At 72.2% G+C, this 27,768-nt stretch overlaps 4 protein-coding genes across 9 annotated transcripts; 3 read left to right on the plus strand and 1 right to left on the minus strand.

Moving 5' to 3' along the window:
* Positions 1–5,881, plus strand: RAD23A (RAD23 homolog A, nucleotide excision repair protein). Its single transcript, XM_065859242.2, has 9 exons — positions 1–181; positions 1,835–1,996; positions 2,677–2,843; positions 3,211–3,266; positions 3,497–3,624; positions 4,077–4,152; positions 4,795–4,925; positions 5,020–5,175; positions 5,541–5,881. Exons 1-9 carry the CDS (start codon positions 110–112, stop codon positions 5,652–5,654), a joined length of 1,062 nt encoding a protein of 353 aa, XP_065715314.1. The 5' UTR covers positions 1–109; the 3' UTR covers positions 5,655–5,881.
* GADD45GIP1 (GADD45G interacting protein 1) lies at positions 5,859–8,928 on the minus strand. Its single transcript, XM_065859244.2, has 3 exons — positions 8,474–8,928; positions 6,621–7,085; positions 5,859–6,337 (listed from the first exon to the last, which is right to left on the minus strand). Exons 1-3 carry the CDS (start codon positions 8,926–8,928, stop codon positions 5,986–5,988), a joined length of 1,272 nt encoding a protein of 423 aa, XP_065715316.2. The 3' UTR covers positions 5,859–5,985.
* Positions 8,649–23,265, plus strand: NFIX (nuclear factor I X). Of its 5 annotated transcripts, XM_065859178.2 has the most exons (11): positions 8,649–8,953; positions 13,587–14,118; positions 17,315–17,377; positions 17,467–17,541; positions 17,673–17,793; positions 17,867–17,997; positions 18,244–18,363; positions 18,669–18,835; positions 19,290–19,413; positions 20,851–20,942; positions 21,864–21,999. In XM_065859178.2, exons 1-11 carry the CDS (start codon positions 8,927–8,929, stop codon positions 21,876–21,878), a joined length of 1,467 nt encoding a protein of 488 aa, XP_065715250.2. In that variant the 5' UTR covers positions 8,649–8,926; the 3' UTR covers positions 21,879–21,999. The 5 variants fall into 5 exon arrangements, with proteins under 5 accessions (XP_065715250.2, XP_065715249.2, XP_065715248.2 ...); XM_065859176.2 differs by lacking the exon at positions 19,290–19,413 and having other exon boundaries at positions 8,654–8,953; positions 21,864–21,987; XM_071800592.1 differs by lacking the exons at positions 8,649–8,953; positions 19,290–19,413 and adding an exon at positions 12,227–12,355 and having other exon boundaries at positions 21,864–21,987.
* Positions 23,262–27,671, plus strand: ACP5 (acid phosphatase 5, tartrate resistant). 2 transcript variants are annotated; one of them, XM_065859182.2, is made up of 5 exons: positions 23,262–23,682; positions 24,282–24,533; positions 24,686–24,813; positions 26,028–26,373; positions 27,359–27,671. In XM_065859182.2, exons 2-5 carry the CDS (start codon positions 24,282–24,284, stop codon positions 27,593–27,595), a joined length of 963 nt encoding a protein of 320 aa, XP_065715254.1. In that variant the 5' UTR covers positions 23,262–23,682; the 3' UTR covers positions 27,596–27,671. The 2 variants fall into 2 exon arrangements, with proteins under 2 accessions (XP_065715254.1, XP_065715255.1); XM_065859183.2 differs by lacking the exon at positions 23,262–23,682 and adding an exon at positions 23,692–24,106.
* The last annotated feature ends 97 nt before the right edge of the window (positions 27,672–27,768 follow it).

Genomic DNA, 27,768 nt, shown 5'->3' on the forward strand with positions numbered 1-27,768 from the left:
GGGGCCCGGGTGACGCGGTTCCGGCCGCGCGTCACGTGGCGGAAGCGGCGGGGCGTCTAAGATGGCGGCGGCGTGAGTTGCAGGTTGGGGCGCCGCCGGAGCCGCCGCCATGGCCGTGACCGTGACGCTGAAGACGCTGCAGCAGCAAACGTTCAAGATCCGCATGGAGCCGCACGAGACGGTGCGGGCGGGGCGGGGGCGGGGGGACCGGGGAGCAGCCCGGGATGGAGCCGGAGGGGGAGCCGGGGATGGAACGGGGAGTGAAACCGGGGATGGAACCGGGAGTAAAACCAGGGATAGAACCGGAGTGGAACCGGGATGGAACGGGGGGGAACCGGGGATGGAACCGGGAGTAAAACCGGGGACAGAACCGGAGTGGAACCGGGATGGAACGGGGGGGAACCGGGGATGGAACCGGGAGTAAAACCGGGCACGGAGCCGGGGATGGGCCTGGTGAGGGCACCGGGGGGTTCAAACCGCGGGGGAACCGGGCGGTAAAACCGGGGCTGGAACCGGGGATGGAACCGGGCGGTAAAAGCGGCGCTGGGACCGGGGGTGGAACCGGGCGGTAAAACCGGGGCTGGAACCGGGGATGGAACCGGGCGGTAAAAGCGGCGCTGGGACCGGGGGTGGAACCGGGCGGTAAAAGCGGCGCTGGACCGGGGCTGGGACCGAGGGCGCTGGGGGCGGCAGCTGCGGTACCCAGGGCTGCTTCTCGGGCCGCTGCCCGCCCCGTGTCCGTGTGTCCCCCCGTGTCCGTGTGTCCCCCTGTATCTGTGTATCTTCCATGTCTGTGTCCGTGTGTCCCCCCGTGTCCGTGTGTCCCCCTGTATCTGTGTATCCTCCATGTCCGTGTCCGTGTGTCCCCCCCCGTGTCCGTGTGTCCCCCCGTGTCCGTGTTACCCCTCGTCCGTTGTCCCGCCGTGTCTGTGTGTCCCCCGTGTCCGTGTCCCCCCCTGTCCGTGTGTCCCCCCCTGTCCGTGTGTCCCCCCCTGTCCGTGTGTCCCCCCCGTCCGTGTGTCCCCCCGTGTCCGTGTGTCCTCCTCTGTCCGTGTGTCCTCCTCTGTCCCTGTGTCCTCCTCTGTCCCTGTGTCCCCCCCGTGTCCATCTCTGTGTCCGTGTGTCCCCCCGTGTCCCCCCCGGGGGTCCGTGGCCGTTTCCGGGTAATTCTGGGGGACCCCCGGGTTGGTTCCCAGGGGTCTCCGTGGTTTCCGGGTCCCCCGTGCGGGGCTGAGCGAGGTTGGGGGGGGTGACCCGGGCTTGGAGCAGCCCCGGTGCTTGGGCCGCTCTGCGGTTTTGGGGCCGCTCTGCGGTTTTGGGGTGATTCTTGTGTTTTTGGGGTCCCCCGGGTGCAGGCGCTCAGGGAGAGCGAGGGGTTTGGGGTGACTGTGGGCGTGTTGGGGTTACCCCGTGTTTTGGGGTGACTGTGTGGTTGTGGGCTCCCCCAGGCGGGGGTGCTCAAGGAAGAGATTGAGTTGGTTTTCTGTGTGGTTTTGGGGTGACCCTGTTTTGGGGTGACCTTGTCTTGGGGTGACCCTGTTTTGGGGTGACCTTGTCTTGGGATGACTGTTTTGGGGTGGCTGTTTCGGGGTGCAGGTGCAGGCGCTGAAGGAGAAGATCGAGGTGGCTCTGGGTGATTTTGGGGGTGACTCTGGTTTCGGGGTCTCCCCAGGTGCGAGCGCTGAAGGAGATCGAGGCGGCTCTGGGTGGTTCTGGGGTGACTGTTTTGGGGTGACTCTGTCCATTTTCAGGGTGCAGGTGTGGGCCCTGAAGGAGAAGGTGGAGGCGGCTCGGGGTGATTTTTGGGGTGACTGTGTCCGTTTTCGGGGTGCAGGTGCGAGCGCTGAAGGAGAAGATCGAGGCGGCCAAGGGCCGGGACGCGTTCCCCGTGGCCGGGCAGAAGTTGATCTACGCCGGGAAGATCCTGAGCGACGAGGTCCCCATCCGCGAGTACCGCATCGACGAGAGGAACTTCGTGGTGGTCATGGTCACCAAGGTGGGACCCGGCCCCCCAAACCCCCCTGGAGCCCCCAAAGCCCCTCAGACCCCCCAAACCCCCCTGGAGCCCCCCCAAAACACCCTGGAGTCCCCCAGACCCCCTGGAGCCCCCCAAACCCCCCTGGGCCCCCCCAGATCCCCTGGATCCCTCAAAACCCCCTGGAGCCCCCCAAAAGGCCCTGGAGCCCCACAGACCCCTGGAGCCCCCCAGACCCCCTGGATCCCCCAAACCCCCCTGGGCCCCCCCAGATACCCTGGATCCCTCAAAACCCCCTGGAGCCCCCCAAACCCCCCTGGAGCCTCCCAAACCCCCCTGGGCCCCCCCAGATCCCCTGGATCCCTCAAAACCCCCTGGAGCCCCCCAAAAGGCCCTGGAGCCCCTCAGACCCCTGGAGCACCCCAAACCTCCATGGAGCCCCCAGACCCCCCCCGGACCCCCTGGGCCTCCCCAAAGCCTCCTGGACCCCGCTGCACCCCCCAGAATCGCCAGATCACCCTGGACCCCCAGGGACCCCCCCAGAGCCCCAGGACCCCCACCCCCAAAGCCCCTGGAAGCCTCGGGCCTCCATGGACCCCCCCCAAACCCCCCAGATCTTCCCAACCCCCGTGGACTCCCCCGCACCTCCCTGACCCCCCCCGACCCCCAAACCGCCCCAGCACCCCCCACCCTCCCTGCAGGCCAAGGCCCCCCCGGGCGCCGCCCCTGAGGCCGCCGCCCCCGCCGAGCCCCCCCTGGCCCCGGGGCCCCCCCCGGCCGCCGACACCGCCCCCCCCCCGCCGGCCGCGCCCAGCGAGGAGCCCCCAGCCCCCGCCGCCCCCGCGGCCCCCGCGGAGCCCCCGCCCGGGTGAGGAACGGGGCTGGGGGGGCTCAGCGGGTCGGGGGGACGGGGGGGGTTTGGGGCACGGTTGGGGGACACGGGAGGTTTGGGGGTGCAGGGTTGGGGGTACATGGGGGCACGGTTGGGGGGTACATGGGGGGTTGGGGGGCAGGGTTGGGGGGTGCATGAGGGGTTGGGGGGTGCATGAGGGGTTGGGTGCATTGGGGGTTGGGCAGGGTTGGAGGGGTACATGGGGGGTACACATGGGGTTGGGGGGTACAGGGGTACATGGGGGGGGTGCAGGGGGGTGCAGGGGGGGTTGGGGGGGTGCAGGGGGGGTTGGGCGGCAGCCCCCGCTTGGCCCCGCCCGCCACGTCCCCCTTTGTCCCAGCAGCTCCGTCCCCGCCCCAGGCAGCGCGGGGCGCTCGGCAGACGCCGCGTCCACCCTCGGTGGGTACCGGGGGACACGGGGGGGACACGGGGGGGACACGGGGGGACACGGGGATGTGGGGGGACATGGGGGTCCTTGGGGGAGGGGAGCGGGGGGGCTGGGGGTCGCGGGGGAGCCTTGCGGGGTGCCCGGGGCCCAGAAATGGGGTCAGTGGAACTGGCGGTCCGTGTCGTGTTGGGGGTGCAGGGAGGGGGCGGGCGTGCGGGGGTCCCAGCGCTGCCCCCCGCAGTGACGGGCTCCGAGTACGAGACCATGCTGAGCGAGATCATGTCCATGGGCTACGAGCGCGAGCGGGTGGTGGCGGCGCTGAGGGCGAGCTTCAACAACCCCCACCGCGCCGTGGAGTACCTGCTGACGGTGAGGGGCGGCCCCCCCTGACCCCCGACCCCCCTGACCCCCCCTGAACCCCCAAACCTGCACTGACCCCCGCTCACCCCCCACCGCGCCGTGGAGTACCTGCTGACGGTGAGGGGCGGCCCCCCTGACCCCCGACCCCCCTGACCCCCCCTCACCCCCCACCGCGCCATGGAGTAACTGCTGACGGTGAGGGGCCGGCCCCCACTGACCCCCCCTAAGCCTCCAAACCTGCACTGACCCCCCTGAACCCACCAACCCCCTCCTTGAGCTCCCCTGACCCCCCCAAACCCTCACTGAGCCCCACTGACCCCCCCAAATCACCCCAGTTCTCCTGAGCCTGCACTGACCCCCTCACCGGGCTGTGGAGAAACTGCTGAGGGTGAGGGGGAACACCCCCCCAAACCCGCTGACCCCCCAAACCTGCTGACCCCCCCAAACCCGCTGACCCCCAGGGCATCCCCGGCAGCCCCGAGCCCGAGCGCCCCCCAGTGCAGGAGAGTCGCCCCCCCGAGCAGCCGGTGCCTGAAGGTCAGTGGGCGGGGCCTGGGTGGGACACACCCAGTGGGTGGGGCCTGGGTGGGACACACCCAGTGGGTGGGGCCTGGGTGGGACACACCCAGTGGGTGGGGCTTGGGTGGGACACACCCAGTGGGTGGAACACACCCACTGGGCGGGGCCTGGGTGGGACACACCCACTGGGCAGGGCCTGGGTGGGACACACCCACTGGGCGGGGCCTGGGTGGGACACACCCCTGGGGCAGGCTCTGCATGAGACACACCCACAGGGTGGGGCCTGGGTGGGACACACCCACTGGGCAGGAAATACCCGCTGGGTGGGGCTTCCATTGGACACACCTGCTGGGCGGTGCTGTGAGTGGCCACACCCCCATGGGCGTGTCTGGCTGTGCTGAGGGCTCTGCCCTTTCTGGGTGGGGCTTGAGATTTGGTGGGCATGTGGCTTTGAGGCCCCTCCCTTTGTGGGTGTGGCCTAGGGTTAAGCCCCACTCAGATGGAGCTAGACCTGGGTCATTGGTGGGTTTACAAAGTGGGGGCGTGGCTGGGGATGCCCCACCCCATTGCAGGTGTGGCTGGGCTGGGGGTGGTGCTTGAGGGGTGTGGCCGCTCCCGGTGGGCGTGGCTGAGCCGGCCCCGCCCACACGCCCCCTGCAGGGGAGAACCCGCTGGAGTTCCTGCGCGAGCAGCCGCAGTTCCAGAACATGCGGCAGGTGATCCAGCAGAACCCGGCGCTGCTGCCCGCGCTGCTGCAGCAGCTGGGCCAGGAGAACCCGCAGCTGCTGCAGGTACCGGGACCCCCCCCAAACCGCCCTGATCCCCTAAGACCCCCTAAGGCCCCCGGGGACCCCTATGAACCCCCCAACCACCCTGCCCCCCCAGCAAATCAGCCAGCACCAGGAGCAGTTCATCCAGATGCTGAACGAGCCGCTGGGCGAGCTGGGCGAGCTGGAGGGGGAGGTGGGTGCCATCGGCGACGAGTCCCCCCAGATGAACTACATCCAGGTGACGCCGCAGGAAAAAGAAGCCATAGAGAGGGTAAGGGCACGGGGTCAGTAGGGACCAGGGTTAACAGTGGGGCTGAGCTGTGCAGGTCTTTCACAGCCATCAGCACGGACCAGGGTTAACAGTGGGGCTGAGCTGTGCAGGTCTTTCACAGCCATCAGTAGGGACCAGGGTTAACAGCACTGCTGAGCTGTGCATGTGTTTCACATCAGTAGGGCCCAGAGTGAACGCTCCCCGCAGCTTAAGGCGCTGGGAGGCAGAGCTGGGCCCGGGGGTGCATGGGGACATCAGTAGGGCCCAGAGTGAACGCTCCCCGCAGCTCAAGGCGCTGGGAGGCAGAGCTGGGCCCGGGGGTGCATGGGGACATCAGTAGGGCCCAGAGTGAACGCTCCCCGCAGCTCAAGGCGCTGGGCTTCCCCGAGAGCCTGGTCATCCAGGCCTATTTCGCCTGCGAGAAGAACGAGAACCTGGCGGCCAATTTCCTGCTCAGCCAGAACTTCGACGACGACTGAGGGACCCCGGGGGAGGGTGCCCCCCCCGCCCGGCCACGCCCCGCGGGAGCAGCAGCCGATTGGTGGAGCCCCCGGACCCCCCTCTGCAGGGGGAAGTGGGGGGCTCGGCAAAAAAACCGCTTCATCCCATCCCCCCCCCGACCCCCCGTCCCTCGGGCCCTGGGGGGAGGGGGCGGCGGCGCGGGAAGAACCACGGGGGGGAGATTAAACGCAGAATTTTAAACCCATTTTGGTGTCGTGATGGGGGGTGGGGCGGGAACCCCGGGGGGCTCAGGAACCGCTTCCTGCGTTGGGAGGTTCAGGAGCCCCCGCCGGTCCGGGGGGGGGGGGGTCAGGAGCCCCCGCCGGTCCCGGGGGCGGTCCCCGGGGGGGGGCGCTCGGCAGCCGCGGTCTCAGCGGCCGCCAAGGCGCTCCGCGCCGCCTCGTCCCGCTCGCGCCGCCGCCGCCGCTTCTCCTCCCGCCGCTCCCGCCGCTCCAGCTCCGCCAGCAGCGCCTGCGCCTGCGCGGGGCCGCGCGGGGGCGCCCCTGGGCGGGGCGTGGCCAGCGCCAGCCCCGCCCCCTCCAGCAGCCGCCGCCGTCGCTCCGCCTCCGCACGCGCGCGCTCCCGCGCCGCCGCGCGCTCCTCCCGCCACGCGCGCACCCGCGCCGGCATCGCGGCCAGGGCCGCGGCCACGCGCTGCGCCCTGCGGGGAAAACGGGGTCACCGGGGGTCACCGGGGGTCACGGGACACGGCGGGCACAGAGGGACCCCCGGAATCGGAACACGGGGACACCGCGGGGACTGAGGGACCCCCAAGACAGGGACACGGAGACGGCGGGGAAAGGCGGGGAAGCCCGGGCTGGGGACCAGGGACGCCCGGGGGCTCACGGGGACACCGCGGGGACAGACGGACCCCCGGGCCGGGGACGCGCCCGGTGCGGTTCTCCCGGTGCCGGTTCTCCCCGTGACCCCCCGTGCCCCCCCACCTCTCCTCGCGCTCCCGCGCCTCCTCGCGCTCCCGCCGCTCCAGCGCCTCCTGCCGGTCCCGGAGCGGCGGATCCCACTCGCGCTCCTCCGCCTCCGCCTCGCGCAGCTGCTCGGGGCCGGGCCAGAGCGACCCGGCCGGGACCCCCGCGGCCTCCCCGAGCCGCCCGAACCGCCGCGCCGGGTCCGCGGGCGCCGGGCGGGGCCGCAGCGGCAGCGGGGCCGCGCGGTAGCCCCGGGTCGGGGTCAGCGCGGCCGCCAGCGCCCGCCGCAAGGGCGCCGCCATCTTGCGCCGGAAGCGACGGGGAGTGAGGGCGGAAGCGGCTGAAGGCGAGGGCGGAAGCCGGGACGGGAGGTGACGGGCAGGGGCGGGGCTGTGGGGGGGGCGGCGATAACGGGGGCGGCTCGAAACGGGGGGGTCGGAAAACTGGGGGTCGGATAACTGGGGGTCGGATAACGGGGGGGGTCTGATAACGGGGGGGGTCTGATAACGGGGGGTCTGATAACTGGGGGTCTGATAACGGGGGGGGTCTGATAATGGGGGGGGTCTGATAACGGGGGGGGTCTGATAATGGGGGGGGTCTGATGACAGGGGGTCTGATAACGGGGGATCTGATAACGGGGGCTCCGATACCGGGTCTCGTCCCGGGGTCCCGGGAGCCCCGCCGGTGTCCGGGGGGCGCGGGGGTGGGGGGGGGGTCGCTCCGGGCGCTGCGAAGCCACCACCCCTCCCCCCGCGAGGATTCGGCACGCGCGGGTTCCCCTCCCCCCCGCCCCTCCCCCGCCGTTCAGCCGCAGCCAAACCCGGATCGGCGCCGTTAACTCCCCGGCCCCGCCCCCCGAGCCCCCCCCGGACGCCTGGTCCCTGCCGGGGGGGGGCGGGGTCCCGGGATCGCTCCCCGCGCGGGCCCCACGGGGGGGCGGGGGGGCCCTAATGGCTTCCAGGCCTCGGCAGCCGCCAGAACCCTCCGTGAGCCAAAAACCCCCGAAATCGCCCCAAAACGCTCCCCGAGCCGCCCCCTCCCCCCCGCCAGCCGGGAACCCAGGCGTCCGAGTCCCCTCCCCCCCCCAGCCCGATGGGCGGGGCTGGAACACCGCCCGTTTTCGGGCAGTTTCGCCCCGTTTTGGGGCCTCTGCGGCTCCTTCGCTTTCGTGCGGCCCCGCGGGCGAGACCCCCGGACGGGGTCACCGGGGGGGTGCCCGCGTGTCCCCCCGCGTGTCCCCGTGTCCCCCCGGCTTCGCCCCCGCCATCACACGTCAGCTCCCCCCGCTCGGCTCCAGCTGCGGCAGCGGCACATCTGGCACGGGGACACCACTGTCACTGTTGTCGCATCTGCCACCGGTGTCGCATCTGTCACCGGTGTCACATCTGTCACCGGTGGCCCCTGAGCAGCCGGTGGGGACGGGGACACCCGGGGACTGATGGGGACTCGGACGCCTGGGTCCCCTCTGGCCGTGGGGACACTGGCCCCCCCCCCGCGGTGCCGGCAGCGAAGGGGTGACAGTGACAGTGACAGTGACGGTGACAGTGACAGTGACGGTGACGGTGGCGGTGGCGGTGGCGGTGACGGTGACAGTGGCCGTGCCAGCGCTGGCACCGCGCGGTGACAGATGGCGCAGGGACGCGGCCGCAGCCAGAGCGACAGATGAGGCTGCGCTGTCACTGTCACCCGTGGGGACCCACAGCGGCCCCCGGGTCCCCCCGCCGGGGGCGCAGTTGGGGCGGGGGGGGCCCGTGTCCCCTGTGTCGCCCCATGTCCCCCACGTTCCCCCGTGTCCCCAATGTCTCCCAGTGCCCCCCCACGTCCCCCAGTGTCTCCCCGTGTCCGTCCCGTGTCCCCCTGTCCGTTCCGACGTGGGCGTGTCCGCAGGCGCTGGGGGCGTGGCCGGTGCACAGGAGGGCGTGGCCTCGTCGTGAGTGGGCGTGGCCTCGCGCCCGCGAATGGGCGTGGCCGGGTGTGGGCGCGGCGCGCGGCAGAGGGGGTGGCTCCGGGGGGCGGGGCCTGTCCGGGGGGGCGGGGCCGGCGCGGCCCTTCCCGCGGCAAAAGTGCGTCGCGCGCCAACTTCGCGCAAACTTTCCCCGCGCGCGCCCGAACCGGCACCCCCGGAACCGGGGCCCCCGAACCGGGACCCCCGGACACCCCCCGAGGTCCCCCGGACACCCCCCGGCTCCGCAGCGGGACGCTCGGCAGCCCCGGCCCCCGGAGCCGGCCCCGGAACCCCCGAACCCCCGTCCCGGGACCCCGCAGCCCGGCCCGGGACCCCCGGCGCCGCCCCCGCCATGTCCCGGCGCCGCTGACCCGCCGCCATGTACTCCCCGTACTGCCTGACCCAGGTACGGGGGGGCCGGGCCGGGGGGGCGAACCCGGAATGGGGGTGCGGGGTGTTGGGGGGGGGGGGGGGGCGCGACCCGTTTCCGCTGCGGGGCCGGGGGGGCGGGCGGAGGCTCCGGTTCTGGCCGGTGCGGGGGGGCGGCCGGGGCGGCTGCGAGTCCCCGCTTCTTTTTTGGGGTCCCCGCTTGTTCTTTGGGGTCTCCGTTTGTCCCCCGGGGGTCCCCGCCCCCCCCGGGTGCCCCCCCCGCCGGCCCCGTCGCTCCCCGCCCCCCGTTGCCCTTTTCTCCCGCTTTTCGGGGCGGTTTTGGCGGCCGGCGGCGTCCGGGCGCGCGGCCAAAGGCGCCTCTGGAGCCCCCGCCCCGCACACGCGTGTGCGCGCGCCAGGGCCGCCGCGGACACGCGTGTGCGCTCCCCCCGTCGCACACGCGTGTGTCCCCGTGTTCTGCACACGTGCGCTCAGCCCGCGGCCTCGTGTGCACACGCGTGTGCGACGGCGCGATGGTGCAAAGCGCCCCCCGCGCTGCTCCCCGGCTCTGGCCGCTTTGTGCCGGTGCCACCGGCCCCCCGGGCTGGTGCAGCAGCCACGGGACCTACAGCGGTTGCTGTAGCGGTTCCTATAGCAGGATCTATAGATCTATAGCGGTTCCTATAGCAGGATCTATAGGTCTATAGCAGTTTCTATAGCGGCACGTGCAGCAGCAGCTCCTGCCCCCTGCAGGCTCGGGCCGGCCCTCGGTGGCCGCTGGTGCATCTGTCCGGTCCCCTATGGCCGCTGTCCCCTATGGCCGCTGTCCCCTATGGCCCGAGTCCCAGCTGTTCGTGGGGCTGGTCCTTCGTGTCCCTCGTGTGTCCCTCGTGTGTCCCTCGTGTGTCCCTCGTGTGTCCCTCGTGTGTCCCTCGCGTGTCCCTCGCGTGTCCCTCGCGTGTCCCCGTGTCCCTCGCGTGTCCCCCGCGTGTCCCCCGTGTCCCTCGGGTGCGACGCGCATGTCGCGGTGCGGAACGTCACACGCGTGTGCAGGGACGCGGGGCGACGCGGGGGTCGGTGGGGCCGCACACGCGTGTGCCAGCGCCGTGCACACGTGGCAGCTGCTCCCGGCGTGTGCGCCACACGTGTGCCCCCCCGCGCCAGGTGTGCGACACGCGTGTTCTGCGTGCGAGGGCCCCGTGCGACACGCGTGGGGCTTCGGCGGCTGATGCAATCGGGGCGGGGGCGGCGCCGACCCCCCCACGTGCAAACCGTGTAAAACGTGCAAACGAGGCCGGGGACGCGGTGCTCGAGCCTCCACCCCCCCGTGCCCCCCCGTCCCCCCCGACCCCCCCGGTTCCATCAATAATGGAGCAGCCCGGGCTGGGCCGGGGGGGCCCTGAATTATTGATGTGCCACAAAAAGCTTTCTTGGCGGCGGCTGCGGCGCGGGGACCCCGGCCCGGCTGGCTCGAGGCCACGGGGGGGGCGCCCCGGACGCCTGGGTCCTCCACGTGGCCGCGAGAGCGGGCGGGAGGTTCCTCCGCACAGCCGGACACCTGGGTCCATCCCCCCCCCACCCCCCCGCCTAGGACACCTGGGTCCCTCCCGAACTCCTGGGTCCCCTGCCAGGACCATCCGGCACGTTCTCTCTGAGGCCACCCGGACGCCTGGGTCCTCCCCCCGGACGCCTGGGTCCCCCCCGCGACGCCTGGGTCCCGGCCTGCTGCTGGGGTCCCTCGTGGGGGTCCCCGCCGCCCCCTCCCCCCCCCCCCCCCGCCCGGGAGGGTCTTGGCAGCGGCGCTGGGGCCGCCGGGGGGATTTTTGGCGGCAATTCCGGCTCCTTGGGCTGTTTTCTCTGGCGACGCCGAGGGCCGGGGGGAGCAGGCGGGGGGCGGGGGCGGGGCGGGGGGGCCGGGGGGGGGGTTTGGTTGTGTGGGTTTTTTTCTCTCCCTTTTTTCGCTCTTTTCTGTGTTTTCTGGGCTTTTCCCTGGCGCTCGCGCCGCCCCCCCGCGCGCTGGCGCTTTGCCGGGCGCTCGCAGCTGCGGACGCGGCGACGTGGCTTCGCCGCCACTGCGGCTCAATGCGGGGCCGGCGCAGCCAATGGCAGCGCGGCTGGACCCCGCCCTGGCGCGGACCCCGGCGTCCGGGGGGGACCCCGGTGTCCGGGAGGGGACCCCGGCGTCCGGGCAGGCACCGGCTGTGGAGCCTCTAGATCCTTCCATGACTCCCCTGCGAAGGGGCGGGGAGGGGACCCAGGCGTTCGGGAGGGGACCCAGGCGTTCGGGAGGGGACCCAGGCGTTCGGGCGGACCCCGGCATCTGGGCCTGACCTGGCTGCTCTTTGTCTTCGCCGGGGCTGCGAGGGGACCCAGGCGTTCGGGCCGCTGACCGCCCCCCGCCTGCCTGACCTGGCCCAGTGCCCTCCCCGAGGTGTGGAGGGGACCCAGGCGTTCGGGCCACCGACCCCCCACCCGCCAGCCTGACCTGGCCCAGTGCCCTTCCCGAGGTGCGGAGGGGACCCAGGCGTTCGGGAGGGGACCCCGGTGTCTGGGAGCCCTCCCTGTGCTGCACTGGGTGCTGCTGGGCCCGGACACCTGAGTCCACCCGCACGCCTGGGTCCCCTGCAGCCAACGGGGAGGGGGCCGGGAGCGACGCCCGCGCGGCCCCGCTGCGGTTTTGGGGTGAAACCCGCGCGGTTTGGGGCCGGGAGGCGCGTGGGCAGCGCCGCGCGGAGCCCCCCCCCTCCCCCCGCCGCTCCAGCGCCCGAAATTTGGGTTTTTCCTTCGCACAGAGGGAATTAATTACGGCGGGGGGGTGGGGGGGTTGGCTGCGAGCGCCGGGATTTGGGGGCAGAACCGCGGGTTTTGGGGCCGCCCCGCGCTGGGGCCGCCGCGGGGCCGGGGAAAGCGGCCAAACCCGGGGCCCCCGCCGGGGCCCTCGCGTGAGCGTCCTCGCGCGACCCCCTCGCGTGGCGCCGCGCACGCGGGTCCGCGGGGCGGGCACGAGGCGCCGGGTGCGCGGGTCCCGGGGCGGGGGGGGGGGGGCACGGGGCTCTGCCCCCTCGGGCTCGCGCTCCCCCGGTGCCCCCCCCGTGTCCCGGCCCCGAACTCCACCGCCCCCCCCCCGGCCCCGCCCCCCCCGGCCCGGCCAATGGGGCGGCCGCTCCCCCCGCGCGCTGCGCTCCCATTGGCCGCCGCCGCGCCGGTCCCGGTGCCAAAAGGGGCCGCGGCGGCTCCGCGCGCTCCGGCGGCGGCTCCGGGACCCCCGGGCAGCGGCTCCCGCGCTGCCCCCGGCCGGCCTCGCACCCCGGTGCCCCCGCACCCCGGTGCCCCCCGGACCCCGGGACCCCCGCGCCCCCGACCGGCCCCGCGAGCCCCCGTGTCGCCCCCGGTCCCGCCCGCCTGGAGCCGCCCACGGCCGGGATGAGCCGCCGCGATGGTACGAGCGGGGACGGGACGGGACCGGGATGAGGCGGCACTGGCGGCACCGGCGAGCGGGGACCGGTGGGGACGGGAGCGGGCGGCGGGAGCCGGGACCGGCGGGGACGCGCTCGGTGGCACCGGCGACTGATGGGGACGCGAGCGGCGGCACCTGGAACCGGTGGGGACGCGATCGGTGGCACCGGGACCGGCGCTGGGGACATGCCCGGGGCAGCTGAGACCCGACGGCAGCGGGAGCGTCACCGGGGACCGGGGGCACGGAGGGCGCTGCGGGGACACCGGGGACACCGCGCGGGTCCCCCCGTCCCGCCACCGCCCCCCGCGGGGCCCGATCCTGTCCCCGTGCAGGACGGGGTGTCCCCGGGGACCCTGCGCTGGGTGCGGCCACGACCGGGGCTGCTCTGCTGCATTCGGGGTGCTCCCCGGTTCTGGGGGTGCTCCCCGGTTCTGGGGGTGCTCCCTGTTTCTGGGGGTGCTCCCTGTTTCTGGGGTGCTCCCCGTTTCTGGGGTGCTCCCCGTTTCTGGGGTGCTCCAGTTCCCGTGCAGTGTGGGCATCACCCAGATTTGGGTCCCCTCAGTGCAGCATTTTGGGGTCTTCAGTGCTCCTGGTGCAGATTTGGGGTCCCCATGGGAGCTCCTGGTGCAGGATTTGGGGTCCCCCTGTGTTCAGGATTTTGGGGTCCCCCCAACTCTGGTCTCATTTTGGGATGACTCCACCCCCGTTCATGGGGCGCTGGATCTGGGGGTCCTGTCCTGCACCCCCAACTCTGCTCTGCCATTGGTTCCAGGATGAGTTCCACCCGCTCATCGAGGCGCTGGGTTGGGGTCCTGTGGGTGCAGGATTTTGGGGTTCACCCTGTTCTCCCCCCTTTTGGGATGAGTTCCACCCGCTCATCGAGGCGCTGGGTTGGGGTCCCATGGGTGCACCCCTAACCCTGCTCTCCCCCGTTTTAGGATGAGTTCCACCCGTTCATCGAGGCGCTGGGTTGGGGTCCTGTGGGTGCAGGATTTTGGGGCTCACCCTGCTCTCCCCCGTTTTAGGATGAGTTCCACCCCTAACCCTGCTCTCCCCCGTTTTAGGATGAGTTCCACCCGTTCTTCGAGGCGCTGGGTTTGGGGGTGCTCTGTTGCTCTGTTGGGGTCCCATTGGTGCAGGATTTTGGGGCTCACCCTGCTCTCCCCCGTTTTAGGAGGAGTTTCACCCCTAACCCTGCTCTCCCCCGTTTTAGGATGAGTTCCACCCGTTCATCGAGGCGCTGCTCCCGCACGTCCGCGCCTTCTCCTACACCTGGTTCAACCTGCAGGCCCGCAAGCGCAAGTACTTCAAGAAGCACGAGAAGCGCATGTCCAAGGAGGAGGAACGCGCCGTCAAGGACGAGCTGCTGGGCGAGAAGCCCGAGGTGAAGCAGAAATGGGCCTCGCGCCTCCTGGCCAAGCTGCGCAAGGACATCCGGCCCGAGTGCCGCGAGGACTTCGTGCTGTCGGTCACCGGCAAGAAGGCTCCGTGCTGCGTGCTGTCCAACCCCGACCAGAAGGGCAAGATCCGGCGCATCGACTGCCTGCGCCAGGCCGACAAGGTGTGGCGGCTGGACCTGGTCATGGTGATCCTGTTCAAGGGGGTCCCGCTGGAGAGCACGGACGGCGAGCGCCTGGCCAAGGCGCCGCACTGCGCCAGCCCCGGGCTCTGCGTGCAGCCGCACCACATCGGCGTGGCCGTCAAGGAGCTCGACCTCTACCTGGCCTATTTCGTGCACGTGCACGGTGAGCGGGGCGGGGCCGGGGCACCGGGGGCCTGGCGCAAAGTGGCGCCGGGTGGCGAAGCGCGGGGTGCGCGGCGCGTGGAGGGGAGCGCCGGGAATGGTGCAGCGGGATGTGCGTGGGGAGCTGATCACCGGGAATGGTGCAGCGGGATGTGCGCCGGGAATGGTGCACCGGGACGTGCACCGGGGTGTGCGTGGGGAGCTGATCACCGGGAATGGTGCAGCAGGATGTGCACAGGGAGCTGAGCACTGGGAATGGTGCATCGGGATGTGCACCAGGAATGGTGCACTGGGAATGGTTAATCGGGATGTGCGCCAGGAATGGTGCACTGGGAATGGTTCATCGGGATGTGCACCAGGAATGGTGCACTGGGAATGGTTCATCGGGATGTGCGCCAGGAAAGGTGCACCAGGATGTGTGCCGGGAATGGTGCATCTGAATGTGCGCCGGGAATGGTGCATCAGGATGTGCACAAGGAGCTGAGCACCAGGAATGGTGCACCAGGATGTGCACTGGGAATGGTGCATCGGGATGTGTAGCAGGAGCTGTGTGCACTGGGAGCTGCGCTGTGCACCGGGATGTGCACCGGGATGTGCACCGGGATGTGCACCGGGATGTGCACAGGGAGCTGGAGCTGTGCACTGGGAGCTCGGTGTTGTGCTCTGCCGTGCATGGAGCTGTGCAGTGGGAGCTGTGCAGTGGGAGCTGTGCACCGGGAGCTGTGCACCGGGAGCTGTGCAGTGGGAACTGAGCACCGGGAGCTGTGCATTGTGCTGTGCTGTGCACTGGGATGTGCACCGGGAACCGTGCACCAGGGGCTGTGCGTTGTACTCGGACGTGCACAGGGAGTCGTGCACCAGGAGCTGGGCACCGAGCTGTGCCGTGCACCGGGAATTGTGCACCGGGCTCTGCCATGGGCTTTGCTGTGCACTGAGAGCTGTGCACAAAGCCGTGAATGCACCGTGCTCTGCTCTGCACCAGGAGCCGTGCATCGTGCATCGTGCCCTGTGCATCGTGCCCTGTGCATCGTGCCCTGTGCATCGTGCATTGTGCATCGTGCCCTGTGCATTGTGCCCTGTGCATCGTGCCGTGCATTGTGCAGCATGCCGTGCATTGTGCCCAGTGCGTTGTGCCCGGTGCACTGTGCTGCGCATTGTGCCCCATGCATTGTGCCCCGCACATTGTGCCGCGCATTGTGCCCGGTGCATCGTGCCGTGCACCATTTGTGCCGCGCATTGTGCTGCACGTTGTGCACCGTGCCGCGCATTGTGCCGTGCGTTTGCCGTGCATTGTGCATTGTGCCACGCATTGTGCCGCACATTGTGCCGCGCACTGTGCCGTGCACTGTGCCGTGCGTTTGCCGTGCATTGTGCACTGTGCCGCGCATTGTGCCGCGCGTTTGCCGAGCCCCGTTTGTGCCGCGGGCTCCCGCCGGCGCTCTTGCCAGGACACGCGTGTGCAACGCGCGCCCGCCCCTTGTGCCCCACACGCGTGTGCGGGGGGGGGGAGGTGTCATTTTGGGGCCAGAACGGGGGGGTTTGTTTCGCTTTCCCGGCGCTCGGCGTTGGCTCCCGGACACCTGGGTCCTTGCCGGGGTGCCCGGACGCCTGGGTCCCTCGCACGCTGGGGCGGGGGAGCGGTTTGGGGGGTTTTCCTGCCCCCACGGCCCCGCGTCCATGGGGGCCCCGCCCCCCCCGTTTGGCACTAGCCCCCGCCCCTCCCCCCGCCCTTGGCTGCGGTTTTGGGGGCGCGGTGCCAACCCCCCCTCCCCCGCTAAGATGGCGCCTGTTGGCACCGGGAACGCGCTGCGGCAGCGGGACGGGCACGGACGGCCCCGGCGCCCCCCCGGTGGCACCAGCGTCCCCTCGGCGCCCCCCCGGTGTCCCCCTGTGCTGGTGAACCCATGAGGCTCCATAGGGCTGTGTTGGTCTATGGGGCTCCATGGGGCTGTGTAGGGTTCTGCGTGGCTCTGTAGGTCTCTATGGGGCTGCATTGCTCTATAGGGCTCTATGGGGCTCTATAGGGTTCTGTTGGTCTGTAGGTCTCTATAGGGCTGTGTAGGGTTCTCTGTGGGTCTATGGGGCCCTATAGGGTTCTGTCAGTCTGTAGGGCTCTATAGGGCTCTGTGGGGCTCTGCAGGGCCCTATAGGATCCATCCGGCTCTGCCAGAGCCACTGGGGCTCCAGGTGGGTCTATAGGGGCCATCGTGTGGGTCATGGGATCCACAGGGGCCGGGGGGGACACGCGGTCGCTGCTGGCACCGCCCGGATGCCTGGGTCCCTCCCGAACGCCTGGGTCTGGGTGCCGCAGGTGCAGGGGAAGGGGCCCCGCGACGGGGGGGGTGCAGCTGCCCAATGGCACCTGAACCCCCGCTGAGGACACGGGGGGGACACGGGGGACACGGGGGACGCCGGACCCGCTGGGTACAGCTCGGGGGGAAACTGAGGCACGGGGGGGGGGCGGGGCTGCAGGACGGGGGTCCCGGGGCCCCCCAGGGGTGTCCCCCCCTCCAGGAGCCCCGGGGGGACCCAGGCGTCCAGGAGAGGGGGGAGGGGCAGCACGCGTCCGCCACGCGACACCGCCCCCAACCCCCGGCAGAGGTCGTGACCCTGCACGCGCCCGCTGACCCCTGACCCCCCACCCCTCCCCACCTTGCACGCCTGGGTCCCGGGACTGGGTGGGAGGGGAACCCAGGGGATGCTGGGACCCCCAGACGTGGGGGAGCTGGGGGGACCCAGGTGTCCGGGGTGGATGGGGGGACGCTCGGGGTGGGGGGGACACACCGTGGGGGGGGGGGGCTGGGGGGAACCCAGGCGTCCGGGCCCCCCCGGCGGCACAGACAATGGCGGCTTTGTTGGCGCAGCGGCTGGCAGGGGCCCAGCGCATTCCTGGCCCCTGGCCCGGCCCCGCGGCCCCCCCGCCCGGACGCCTGGGTCCCCCTGGGCGGTGGAGGGGGGGGGGTGTGCCCGGATGCCTGGGTCCCGCGTGGGGCGCCCAGACACCGGGGTCCCCCCCGGGCCATGGGTGCCACCGAGGTCCCCGAGGACGTTCACCCCGAACGACCCCGTGGGAACAAGGGGCCCTTCAGCGTGGGGACCCAGGCGTCCGGGGCCGCCCCTCCTCCCCAGGGTGCGGTGGGGACCCAGGTGTCCGGGGAGGACCCAGGCGTCCGGGCCTGACCCCGTGTCCCCCACAGACTCTGGACAATCCGACAGCTCAAACCCCCAGGGCGACGCCGACATCAAACCACTGCCCAACGGTGAGTCCCGGGGTCCCCCGCCCCCCCGTCCTGGGGTCCCCCCGGTGTCCCCCCGGTGTCCCCCATGTCCCCGTGTCCCCCGTCCCCAGGGCACCTGACCTTCCAGGACTGTTTCGTGACATCGGGCGTCTGGAACGTGACGGAGCTGGTGAGGGTGTCCCAGAGTAAGTGGGGCCAGGGGGACATGGGGGGACGTGGGGGGGACATGATGTGGGACGGGGGGACGCTGAGGACGGGGGGGCCCGGGGGGGCCCGCGCAGGTCCCCACGTCCCCGTTCTGTCCCCGTGTCCCCAGCCCCGGTGGCCACGGCCTCGGGTCCAAACTTCTCGCTGGCCGATCTGGAGACCCCGGGCGGCTTCTACAACATCAGCCCCGTGGCGCTGGGCCGGCGGCCGCTGGGACCCCCCCCGACCGGGTACGGACCCCGAACCGCCCCTCCCCGCATCCCCGGGGGACTCGCCCCTCAGTGACCCCCCCTGTCCCCACAGCGGCCCCAAGCGCCCCAAGGCCCTGGACGAGGGCGACATGGAGGGACCCGGGGACGACGTTTTCTACCCAGCGCCGGGACGGTCCCCGGCCCCCGGGAGCAGCCAGGGCTGGGGGGGCGACGGGGACACCGGTGGGTGATGGGGGGACACGGGGGGGACACCGGTGGGTGACACGGGGGGGCAGGGGGCGCGGGGGGGGGCGACGGGGGAGGGGTTGGGGGAGATGGGAGGAAGCGCCCGGGGGGCTGGGGGAGACTCCGGGGCTCCCTGAGGGGCTGGGGGGAGGCGCCGGGGGGCTCTGGGGGTCCCCGTGGGGCTCTGGGCTCCCCGTGGAGTGCTGGGGTGCAGCTGCCCCCCTGACCCCCCTGACCCCCCAGGCCCCGCGCTGAAGAAGTCGGGGAAGCTGGATTTCTGCAGCGCCCTGGGGGGGCACGGGGCCGCCCCCCGCGTGGCCTTCGGACACCACCCGCTGCCCGTGCTGGCTGGAGTGCGCCCCGGTGAGACCCCCGGGACCCCCCGAGACCCCCCGGGCACCCCGCGACCCCCTGGGCAACCCGAGGCACCTCCCGAACTCCTGGGTCCTCTCCCCTCTGGTCACCCGGGTCCCCCGATGAGCTCTTGGGTCCGCCCACACTCCTGTGTCCCCCCGTGTCCCCCGGCCGCCTGGGTCCCCCCGCACGCCTGGGTCCCCCGGACACCCGGGTCCCCCGGCCGCCTGGGTCCCCCCGCATGCCTGGGTCCCCCGGACACCCGGGTCCCCCGGCCGCCTGGGTCCTGGCCCCGGCGCTCAGGCTCGCTGCAGGCAGCCCGCGGGCCTCGGCCTCGGCGCTGCACTTCCCGTCCGGGTCCCTCCTGCCCCAGTCCAGCCCCTACTTCGCCCACCCCACCATCCGCTACCACCACGGCCAGGACTCGCTCAAGGACTTTGTGCAGTTCGTCTGCGCCGACGGCGCCGCGCAGGGGACGCAGGTGGGACCCGGGGACGGGGACGCGGGGGCGCGGGGTGCAGGGGGCGCGGTGACACGGGATGTGCCGATGTGGGGACACGGGGGACGCTGCCCAACCCCTCCGGGGGCCTGACCCCACACCCGGGGCGCTGGGACCAGTTTGGGTCTCGCCGGTCTCAGTTTGGGGCTCACTCCGTCGCTGGTCCCAGTTTGGTGCCCCGTCTCCGCGGCCACGCGCGCCCTGTGGGCGGGGCCTGTATGTAAATGAGGTGCAGGAGGCGGAGTTTAGCGGGGCGGGGCCTGTATGCAAATGAGGCAGGAGGGGCGGGGCCTGGCAGGGCAGGTCCACGGGGTGTGCCCGATGCACGTGCGAGCCGGGGGGCGGAGCCTGTATGCAAATGAGCCCCGGGACCACCCCTCCGCGCCAGCGCCCCCTGGCGGGTCCCCGCTGCCCCCGGTCACGTGTTCTCTTGCAGCCGAGCGGGGGGCAGGGCCGCGCTGGGGGGGCTGCGGGGACCCCCCCCCTGGCCCGGCCGCTGCCCCTCCCCCCGCCGGACCCCAAAGCCCCCGGCGGCCCCCGGGGACCCCCGGCCGCGCCCCGTAAGTGCTGCCCAGTGCTCCCAGCGCTCCCCCTGCACCCCTGCACCCGCAGCCGGGACCTGGGCAGGGGGAGCAGAAACGGGGTGCAGAGGGGGGAGGGGTGCGGTGATGGGGTGCAGGGGTTCCAGGGGTGCAGTGATGGGGTGCAGGGGCTCAAGGGGTGCAGTGATGGGGTGCAGGGGTGCAGTGATGGGTGCAGGGGTTCCAGGGGTGCAGTGATGGGGTGCAGGGGCTCAAGGGGTGCAGTAATGGGGTGCAGTAATGGGGTGCAGGGGCTCAAGGGGTGCAGTGATGGGGTGCAGTGATGGGCTGCAGGCAGTTTGTGAGGTGCTGGGTGCTCGAAGTGTTCAGGGCTGTGGTAAAGAGGTGCAGTGGGGTTTAGGGGGTGCACTGAGTGCACCAGTGGGGTTCAGGGGGCTTGGGGTGCAGCGTTGGGGTGCAGGGGGTTTATGGGGTGCAGCGGGTGCAGTGTGGGGGTGCATGGAGTTTACAGGGTGCAGGGGGCTCAGTGGGTGCAGGCTGGGGGTTCAGGGGGTGCAGTCGTGGGGTTTGAGGGTTCAAGGGGTGCAGTCGAGGGGTTTGAGGGTTCAGGGGGTGCAGTAACGGGGTTCGGGGGTTCAGGGGGTGCAGTAGTGGCATTCAGGGGTTCAGGGGGTTTAGGAGGTGCAGTAAAAGGGTTCGGGGGTTCAGGGGGTGCAGTAGTGGCATTCAGGGGTTCAGGGGGTTTAGGAGGTGCAGTAAAAGGGTTCGGGGGCTCAGGGGGTGCAGTAATGGGCTTCGGGGATTCAGGGGGTTCAAGGGGTGCAGTAACGGGGTTCAGGGGGTTCAGTAACGGGGTTCGGGGGCTTCAGGGGGTGCAGTAGTGGGGTTCAGGGGTTCAGGGGGTGCAGTAACGGGGTTCGGGGGGTTCAGGGGGTGCAGTAGTGGGGTTCAGGGGTTCAGGGGGTGCAGTAACGGGGTTCAGGGGCTGCAGCAGAGGGTGCAGCTGCCCCAGTGGCCCCGGGGTGACCGGGCAGCAGCGCAGGAGGAAATCGGTGACACGGGTGACCCCGCGGTGGCCGGGGGGACAGGGGGTGACACGAGGGGTGACACGAGTGACAGGGCCCGGCCCGGCTGCCCGTGCGTCATCCCCATCGCCATCGCCGTCCCCGCCCCCGGCACGTCCGCCCCGGCACGTCCCGGCGCCTCATCCACCACATTCCCTGGTTCTTTTTCCTTTTCTCCATTTTTTTTACCCCATTTTCGGGGGGGGGGTGGGGGGGGTGGGGGGGGCACAGGACGCCTGGGTCCCCTGTGGGACCAGGGGGGGCCCAGGGCGCCCAAGTGGGGGAGCACGGGGCGGGGGTCCCGGTGCTGCACACGTGTCACACGCGTGTCCGTGTGTCACACGCGTGTCCGTGTGTCACACGCGTGACCCTGCTGACCCCCTCCCCCCAGCACTCGCAGCGCCAGGCCCCGCCCCTGCCCCCCCCCGCCTTGTCGGCCTCGGACCCCGCGACGGCGACTTTCTGACCCTCCCCCCGCAGCAGGTACGGCCGGACGCCTGGGTCCCTCCCGAACTCCTGGGTCCCTCCCGAACTCCTGGGTCCCTCCCGAACTCCTGGGTCCCCTCCCGCGCTCCTGGGTCCCGCCAGGATGCCCGGGTCCCCTGCCGGGGCACGCCTGGGTCCTCACCTGCCCCTCCCTCCCATCCCGGGCTAATTAGGCGGTTAATGAGCAGCCCCAGGCCCCGCCCCCAATGCCCAACTGGGGGTACTGGACCCCCTCCCCTCCCCCATCTGGTTGCTGGAGCAACGAGACCTGACGTCACTGTGAGCGGTGGGGACAATGGGGGGCGGGGCCCCGTCCCAGTGTCCCCATGACAACCGTGCCCCCCCCCACTCCTGGCACGGCTCTGGGCCGGGGTCGTGGCCCCCAGCGGGGCGCCCCATTGGCCCACAGCGCCGTGGCACGACGCCCGATTGGCTGCCTGCCCTGCGTCGCTGGCCTCGGATTGGCTGGCAGGGGAGCGGCCGCGGCGCAGGCGTGGAGCCAATGGGCTGGGGAGGGGGGGGGGCAGGGCTGGCGGCCAATGGGGGCCTCGGCGGGCCAGCCAGGCGGGGCCTGATTGGCTGGCACGGGTGCGCCTTGGCAGGCTGCGGGCGCTGCGGCAGTGGGCGCGTCCCCATTGGCCGAGCCGCGGTGGTGCGGTGGCCGGGCAGCCAATGGCGTGGCAGCGCCGCGCCCCGGCTCGGCACGCGGGGGGGGCGGGGCTCCCGGACGCCTCGGTCCCCCCGCCGGGGCCGCCATGTGCTGGGCGTTGAGGCCGCGGCGCCACCCGGACGCCTGGGTCCCCCCGAACTCCTGGGTCCCCTGCGACACTCCCAGCCCTGGGCCCCTGAGGTGCGGGGGGGGTTGGGGGTTTGGGGGGGCAGTGTCGCTGCCCCCCTGACCCCCCCTTCTCCCCCCAGTCCTGGTTCCTCTGACGCCCCCGAACGAGGAGAAACCGCTGGAAAAAGGAGAAAAAAGACAAAAAAAAACCCCAACCGACCCCAAACCCGCAGACCCCCCCCGGCCCCCCCGCCCCCACCGTCCAACCCCGGGGGGGCCCCGACCCCGTGACGTGGATGAGGCTCCGGCCTCTCTGATGTGCCCCCGCCCCCACCCCGCAGCCCCGCTCAGGGGGACCCAGGCGTCCGGGGGAACACGTGTGTGACCCCTCCCCCCCCCCATGCCCCTGCACACGCGTGTGACCCCCACCTGGCACACTTGACCCCGCACACGCGTGTGACCCCACCCCGCACACGTGACCCCGCACACGCGTGTGACCCCACCCCGCACACGTGACCCCGCACATGCGTGTGACCCCACCCGGCACACGTGACCCCGCACACGCGTGTTCTCACCAGCACCCCCCGCACACGCGTGGCCCCCGTGACCCCCCCGCCCCCCCCCGGGGGTCCCGTTGCTGCAGGACAGCGAGCGGGGGGGGCGGGGGGACCCGGGACCCCCCACCCGTCCCCCCCGCTTCGGGCCCCCCACACCCCCCGCTCGTTTTTTTAATTAAGTGCAATTACCCCCGGGCGAGGCCCCCCCCCCCCTTTTGGGGTAAAACTCCCACATTTCGGGGTCCAACCCCGCTCGGGGTCAAACCCCCCCTGGGGTCACCCCCCCCCCCGGGTTTGGGGTCAAACCCCCCCGGTTTGGGTCAGACCCCCCCACATGGGGCCCGTCCCCCCTTTGGGGTCAAACCCCATTCTGGGGTCACGCCCCTTGTGCCCCCCCGCGATCAACCCCCCCTTTGGGGTCAAACCCCCGCCATTTTGGGGTCACCCCCCCTTGGGGTCCCCCCCTTCCCGGGTCTCCCCCCCTCCAAGTGCTTTTCTGGGGACCCCCGGGTTCCCCCCGTTCCGCCCCCCGGGTTCCCCCCGCGGCCGTTTTGTGGTTTTTCCCATTTCTGGGTCCCCGGGGGGGGCGGATTTGGGGCCATTTCGCTCGTTTTGGGGTTTCTGCACCTTTGGGGGGTCCAGCCCCCCCCGCCCCCCCCAGCCCCAGGTTTTGGGGTCAAACGGACCAAATTTGCCTTAGAGCCCCCGCCCCCCCCGGGGACAACCCCGGTTTTGGAGTCCCCACTCTGGGGTGACCCCCCCCACCCCCTGTGACCACCCCTCCCCCCCAGGCTTTTGGGACCCCCCACCAGCAGTTTCCCCCCCTCCATTTTTGGCCCCTCCCCCATTTTTGCCCCCTCAATTTTGGGCCCCCCGGGCCCCCACCAGCAAACGGGGTCCCCAACATTTGGGGCCCCCCCACCAGCACGAGGCCCCCCCGGAACCCCCATTGGGGGGGAGGGGCCCCCAGAGTGACCCCCCCCCCCCCGCGTTGCACATTTGGGGACACCAGGTCGCCCCCCCCGCACGTGGTAGTGACGTCATTTCCGGGGGGGGGGGTGGGTCGGCCCCTCCCCCCCCAGCCCGAGGAGAGCGGAGGAAAAAGCCGCGAAAATGGGGAAAAAAGGCAAAAAACAGGAAATAAAAAGTGTCGAACCCGCCCCGGCCCGGCTCGTGCGGGGGGGGCGGGGGTCGCGGGGGGGAAACGGGGTCACCGGGGGTCGCGGGGGGCGGGGAAGCCCCCAAACGGGCCGATTTCTCCCCAATCCTGGGGGGACCCAAGTGTCCGGGCCCCTCCCCCGCCGCTTTAAGAGCCCAGGGGCGTTGCTCCCCCCCACCCCCACCTGGAAGGACCCGGGCGCCTGGGCCCGCGGAGCGGAGCCGGGACCCCCGACCCCCCACGGTGAGACGTGGGGACCCTCGGGGTGTCACCCCCCGGGGACCCCGTCCCCCCAAAGGGACCCAGGCGTCCGGCCGCCCCTCCCCCCGCGCGTGGCCGCACTGGAAAACGTGGTGGCGGGGGGGGGCACTCGGACGCCTGGGTCCCTGTGTGGAGGGGGGCACTCGGACGCCTGGGTCCCTGGGCGGGGGGGGGGCACTCGGACGCCTGGGTCCCGGGGTGGGGGGGGGACACTCGGGCCCCACGTGAGCCGTGGCGTGGCCGCGGATTTGGGGCATTTCGGGGCTTTCCGGGTCGCTCCCCCTCGGCCCCCCCGTGTCCCCGTGTCACCATCAGGTGACAGCGGCACCGGGCGCGCGACCCCACTTCCCCTTCGGGGCCCTTAAAGCGCCCGCGGGGACACGAGGGGACACGAGGGGACACGAGGGTGAGTGCCCCCGGGGGGCGTCCGGGTGCCCTTCAGATCCTGGGGGAGCTGCGCACCCCCCGGACACCTGGGTCCCACGGGTGGGGGCTGGGTCTCCTGGGCACCTGGGTGGGGATTGGGAGCCCCGGACGCCTGGGTCCCCCGGACGCCTGGGTCCCACGGGCGCCGTCCGCAGATGCTGGCGCTGCTGTGGGTGATGGTGACGGCGACGGTGGCGGCCGGGGGGGACCCCGGGGGGGCCGTGCAGTTCCTGGCAGTCGGTGACTGGGGGGGCATCCCCGAGCCCCCCTTTGCCACCCCCCGCGAAGTGGCCACAGCGGCCGCCATGGGCCGCGCGGCCACCGAAATGGGCGCCGACTTCGTGCTGGCGCTCGGGGACAATTTCTACTACAAGGGGGTGCGGGACGAGTGGGACCCCCGGTTCCAGGTACGGACCCCGGGTGGGGGGACCCCAGGGCCTGAATGTCCCCAGGGGGTTGTGGCCGCCTGTGCCTCCTCCTCCTGTCCCCATGTCCTTCCCCATGTCCCCCTGTGTCCCCATGTCCTTCCCCATGTCCCCCTGTGTCCCCATGTCCCCAGGACACCTTCGAGCGCGTGTTCTCGGGCCCGGGGCTGCGGGACCTTCCCTGGTTCGTCTTGGCCGGGAACCACGACCATGCCGGGAATGTCACCGCGCAGATGGCGTACGGACGGCGCTCGCCACGGTGGTACGGACGGGGACAGGGGACACCATGGGGACAGCCACCCCGCGTACGGACAGGGGGACAGGGGACACCATGGGGACAGCCACCCCGCGTACGGACAGGGGACAGGGGACACCATGGGGACAGCCACCCCGCGTACGGGCAGGGGGACAGGGGACACCATGGGGACAGCCACCCCGCGTACGGACAGGGGGACAGGGGACACCATGGGGACAGCCACCCCGCGTACGGACAGGGGGACAGGGGACACCATGGGGACAGCCACCCCGCGTACGGACAGGGGGACAGGGGACACCATGGGGACAGCCACCCCGCGTACGGACAGGGGGACAGGGGACACCATGGGGACAGCCACCCCGCGTACGGACAGGGGGACAGGGGACACCATGGGGACAGCCACCCCGCGTACGGACAGGGGGACAGGGGACACCATGGGGACAGCCACCCCGCGTACGGACAGGGGGACAGGGGACACCATGGGGACAGCCACCCCGCGTACGGACAGGGGGACAGGGGACACCATGGGGACAGCCACCCCGCGTACGGACAGGGGGACAGGGGACACCATGGGGACAGCCACCCCGCGTACGGACAGGGGGACAGGGGACACCATGGGGACAGCCACCCCGCGTACGGACAGGGGGACAGGGGACACCATGGGGACAGCCACCCCGCGTACGGACAGGGGGACAGGGGACACCATGGGGACAGCCACCCCGCGTACGGACAGGGGGACAGGGGACACCATGGGGACAGCCACCCCGCGTACGGACAGGGGGACAGGTGACACCATGGGGACAGCCACCCCGCGTACGGACAGGGGGACAGGGGACACCATGGGGACAGCCACCCCGCGTACGGACAGGGGGACAGGGGACACCATGGGGACAGCCACCCCGCGTACGGACAGGGGACAGGGGACACCATGGGGACAGCCACCCCGCGTACGGGCAGGGGGACAGGGGACACCATGGGGACAGCCACACCCCTGGCGCCGCTGCGAGGCACGGTCACCTGCCCCTGTCCCCAGGGGGTCCCTGAGTGCTCCTGGGGTGTCCCCCAATGTGCCCAGGTGTCCCCACGTCCCCCCAGGCACTTCCCGCACTATTTCTGCAGCCCGTGCCCAGTGCCGGGCCGTCCCTGCGCTGTCCCTGCGCTGTCCCTGCGCTGTCCCTGCGCTGTCCCCCAGTGTCCCCACGCGTCCCCTGTCCCCGCAGGCACTTCCCGCACTACTTCTACAGCCTCCGCCTGTCCCTGCCCGGCACCAACGCGTCGGCGCGGCTGCTGCTGCTGGACACGGTGCTGCTGTGCGGGGGCGGGGACGACGCCGGGGGCGCCCCCGCGGGCCCCGTGGACGCGGCGGCGGCGGCGGCGCAGCTGCGGTGGCTGCGGGCCCGGCTGGCGGCGGCGCGCGGGGACCGGTTCGTGCTGCTGGCCGGGCACTACCCGCTCTGGTCGGCCGGGGAGCACGGCCCCTCCGCCTGCCTGCAGCGCCTGCTGCGGCCGCTGCTGCGCGCGCACCGCGTCACCGCCTACCTGAGCGGCCACGACCACAACCTGCAGGTGAGGGGGGACCCCGAACCCCCACGGGGACCCCTGAAACCCCCCGAGCCCCCACGGGGACCCCAAACCCCCCCGACCCCCACAGGGACCCCTGAACCCCCCGAGCCCCCACAGGGACCCCTGAACCCCCCGAGCCCCCACGGGGACCCCAAACCCCCCCGACCCCCACAGGGACCCCTGAACCCCCCGAGCCCCCACGGGGACCCCTGAACCCCCCGAACCCCCACGGGGACCCCAAACCCCCACAGGGACCCCAACCCCCCCCCCGAGCCCCACAGGGACCCCTGAACCCCCACAGGGACCCGGAACCTCCCTCAAACCCCCATGGGGACCCTGGACCCACACGGGGACCCTGAACCCCACAAGGACCCTGACCCACGGGGACCCTGAACCCCCACAGGGACCCCTGAACCCCACAGGGACCCTGACCCGCGGGCCCCTGAACGCCCACAGGGACCCTGAGCCCCCTGAACCCCCACGAGGACGCAGAACCCCCACAGGGACCCTGAGCCCCCTGAACCCCACGGGGACCCTGAACCCCCACGAGGACACAGAACCCCCACAGGGACCCCCTGAACCCCCACAGGGACCCCAGACTCCCTCAGGGACTCCTGAGCCCCACGGGGACCCCTTGACCCCGACACAGGATGCTCTGAACCTCCACAGTGCACAGGGACCCCCAAACCTGACATGGGACCCCTCCCTGAACCCCCATAGTGTACAGGGACCCCCAAACTGAACACAGGACCCTGCTGAGCCCCCATGGTGTCCAGGGACCCCCCCCCAAACCTCACATGGGAACCCCCGGTGTCCAGGGATATGGGACCCAGGAGTTCAGGGGGGGACCCAGGCGTCCAGGGGGGACCCCAGAAGCCTGGGGGTGGGGAGCCCAGAAGCCTGGGGGTGGGGACCCAGGCGTCCGGGGGGGAGCCCAGAAGCCTGGGGGTGGGGACCCAGGCGTCCGGGCGCTGCCCGTTCCCCGCAGTTCCTGCAGGAGGGGGGCGTGGCCTACGTGGTGAGCGGCGCCGGGAACTTCGTGGAGGCGTCGCGGCGCCACGCGGGGGCGCTGCCGCCCGGCGCCCTGCGCTTCTTCTTCGGGGCCCCCGCGGCGCCCGGGGGCTTCGCGCACGTGCGGCTGCACCCGCGCGCGGCCACCGTGACGTTCCTGGAGAGCACGGGCCGCGTGCTGTACCGCGTGACGCTGCCGCCGCGCGACCCCTGACCCCGGGCCCCCTGACCCCGGGGAGCCCCCCACAATAAAGGCTTTGGGCGGAGAGGCCACGGCGCTCGCCCCGAAACCGCCGCGTTCCGCCCCGAAGGCGCCGCGCTCCGTCCCGGCTCGCGGGGGGGCGGGGCGGGAAGGGCGCGGGGCGGTGTGTTGGCCGCGTGGCCCCG

This window comes from Patagioenas fasciata, chromosome 32 (genome assembly GCF_037038585.1).
Source record: "Patagioenas fasciata isolate bPatFas1 chromosome 32, bPatFas1.hap1, whole genome shotgun sequence".
In the NCBI taxonomy this organism is placed as follows: Eukaryota; Metazoa; Chordata; class Aves; order Columbiformes; family Columbidae; genus Patagioenas; species Patagioenas fasciata.

Excerpts from the sequence above, each read along its gene's own strand:
- RAD23A (XM_065859242.2), top strand. The coding sequence starts at position 110 with ATGGCCGTGACCGTGACGCTGAAGACGCTGCAGCAGCAAACGTTCAAG. Across the intron at positions 182-1,834 it reads GCATGGAGCCGCACGAGACG|GTGCGAGCGCTGAAGGAGAA; the intron begins GTGCGGGCGGGG and ends TTCGGGGTGCAG. Across the intron at positions 1,997-2,676 it reads TGGTGGTCATGGTCACCAAG|GCCAAGGCCCCCCCGGGCGC; the intron begins GTGGGACCCGGC and ends CCCTCCCTGCAG.
- NFIX (XM_065859178.2), top strand. The coding sequence starts at position 8,927 with ATGTACTCCCCGTACTGCCTGACCCAG. Across the intron at positions 8,954-13,586 it reads CCCCGTACTGCCTGACCCAG|GATGAGTTCCACCCGTTCAT; the intron begins GTACGGGGGGGC and ends CCCCCGTTTTAG. Across the intron at positions 19,414-20,850 it reads GGGACCCCCGGCCGCGCCCC|CACTCGCAGCGCCAGGCCCC; the intron begins GTAAGTGCTGCC and ends CCCTCCCCCCAG.
- ACP5 (XM_065859182.2), top strand. The coding sequence starts at position 24,282 with ATGCTGGCGCTGCTGTGGGTGATGGTGACGGCGACGGTGGCGGCCGGG. Across the intron at positions 24,534-24,685 it reads AGTGGGACCCCCGGTTCCAG|GACACCTTCGAGCGCGTGTT; the intron begins GTACGGACCCCG and ends CCATGTCCCCAG. Across the intron at positions 24,814-26,027 it reads GGACGGCGCTCGCCACGGTG|GCACTTCCCGCACTACTTCT; the intron begins GTACGGACGGGG and ends CTGTCCCCGCAG.
- GADD45GIP1 (XM_065859244.2), bottom strand. The coding sequence starts at position 8,928 with ATGGCGGCGGGTCAGCGGCGCCGGGACATGGCGGGGGCGGCGCCGGGG. Across the intron at positions 7,086-8,473 it reads GCGCCTGCGGACACGCCCAC|ACCCCCCCCGTTATCCGACC; the intron begins GTCGGAACGGAC and ends CCCCGTTATCAG. Across the intron at positions 6,338-6,620 it reads GCGCGGGAGCGCGAGGAGAG|GGCGCAGCGCGTGGCCGCGG; the intron begins GTGGGGGGGCAC and ends TTTTCCCCGCAG.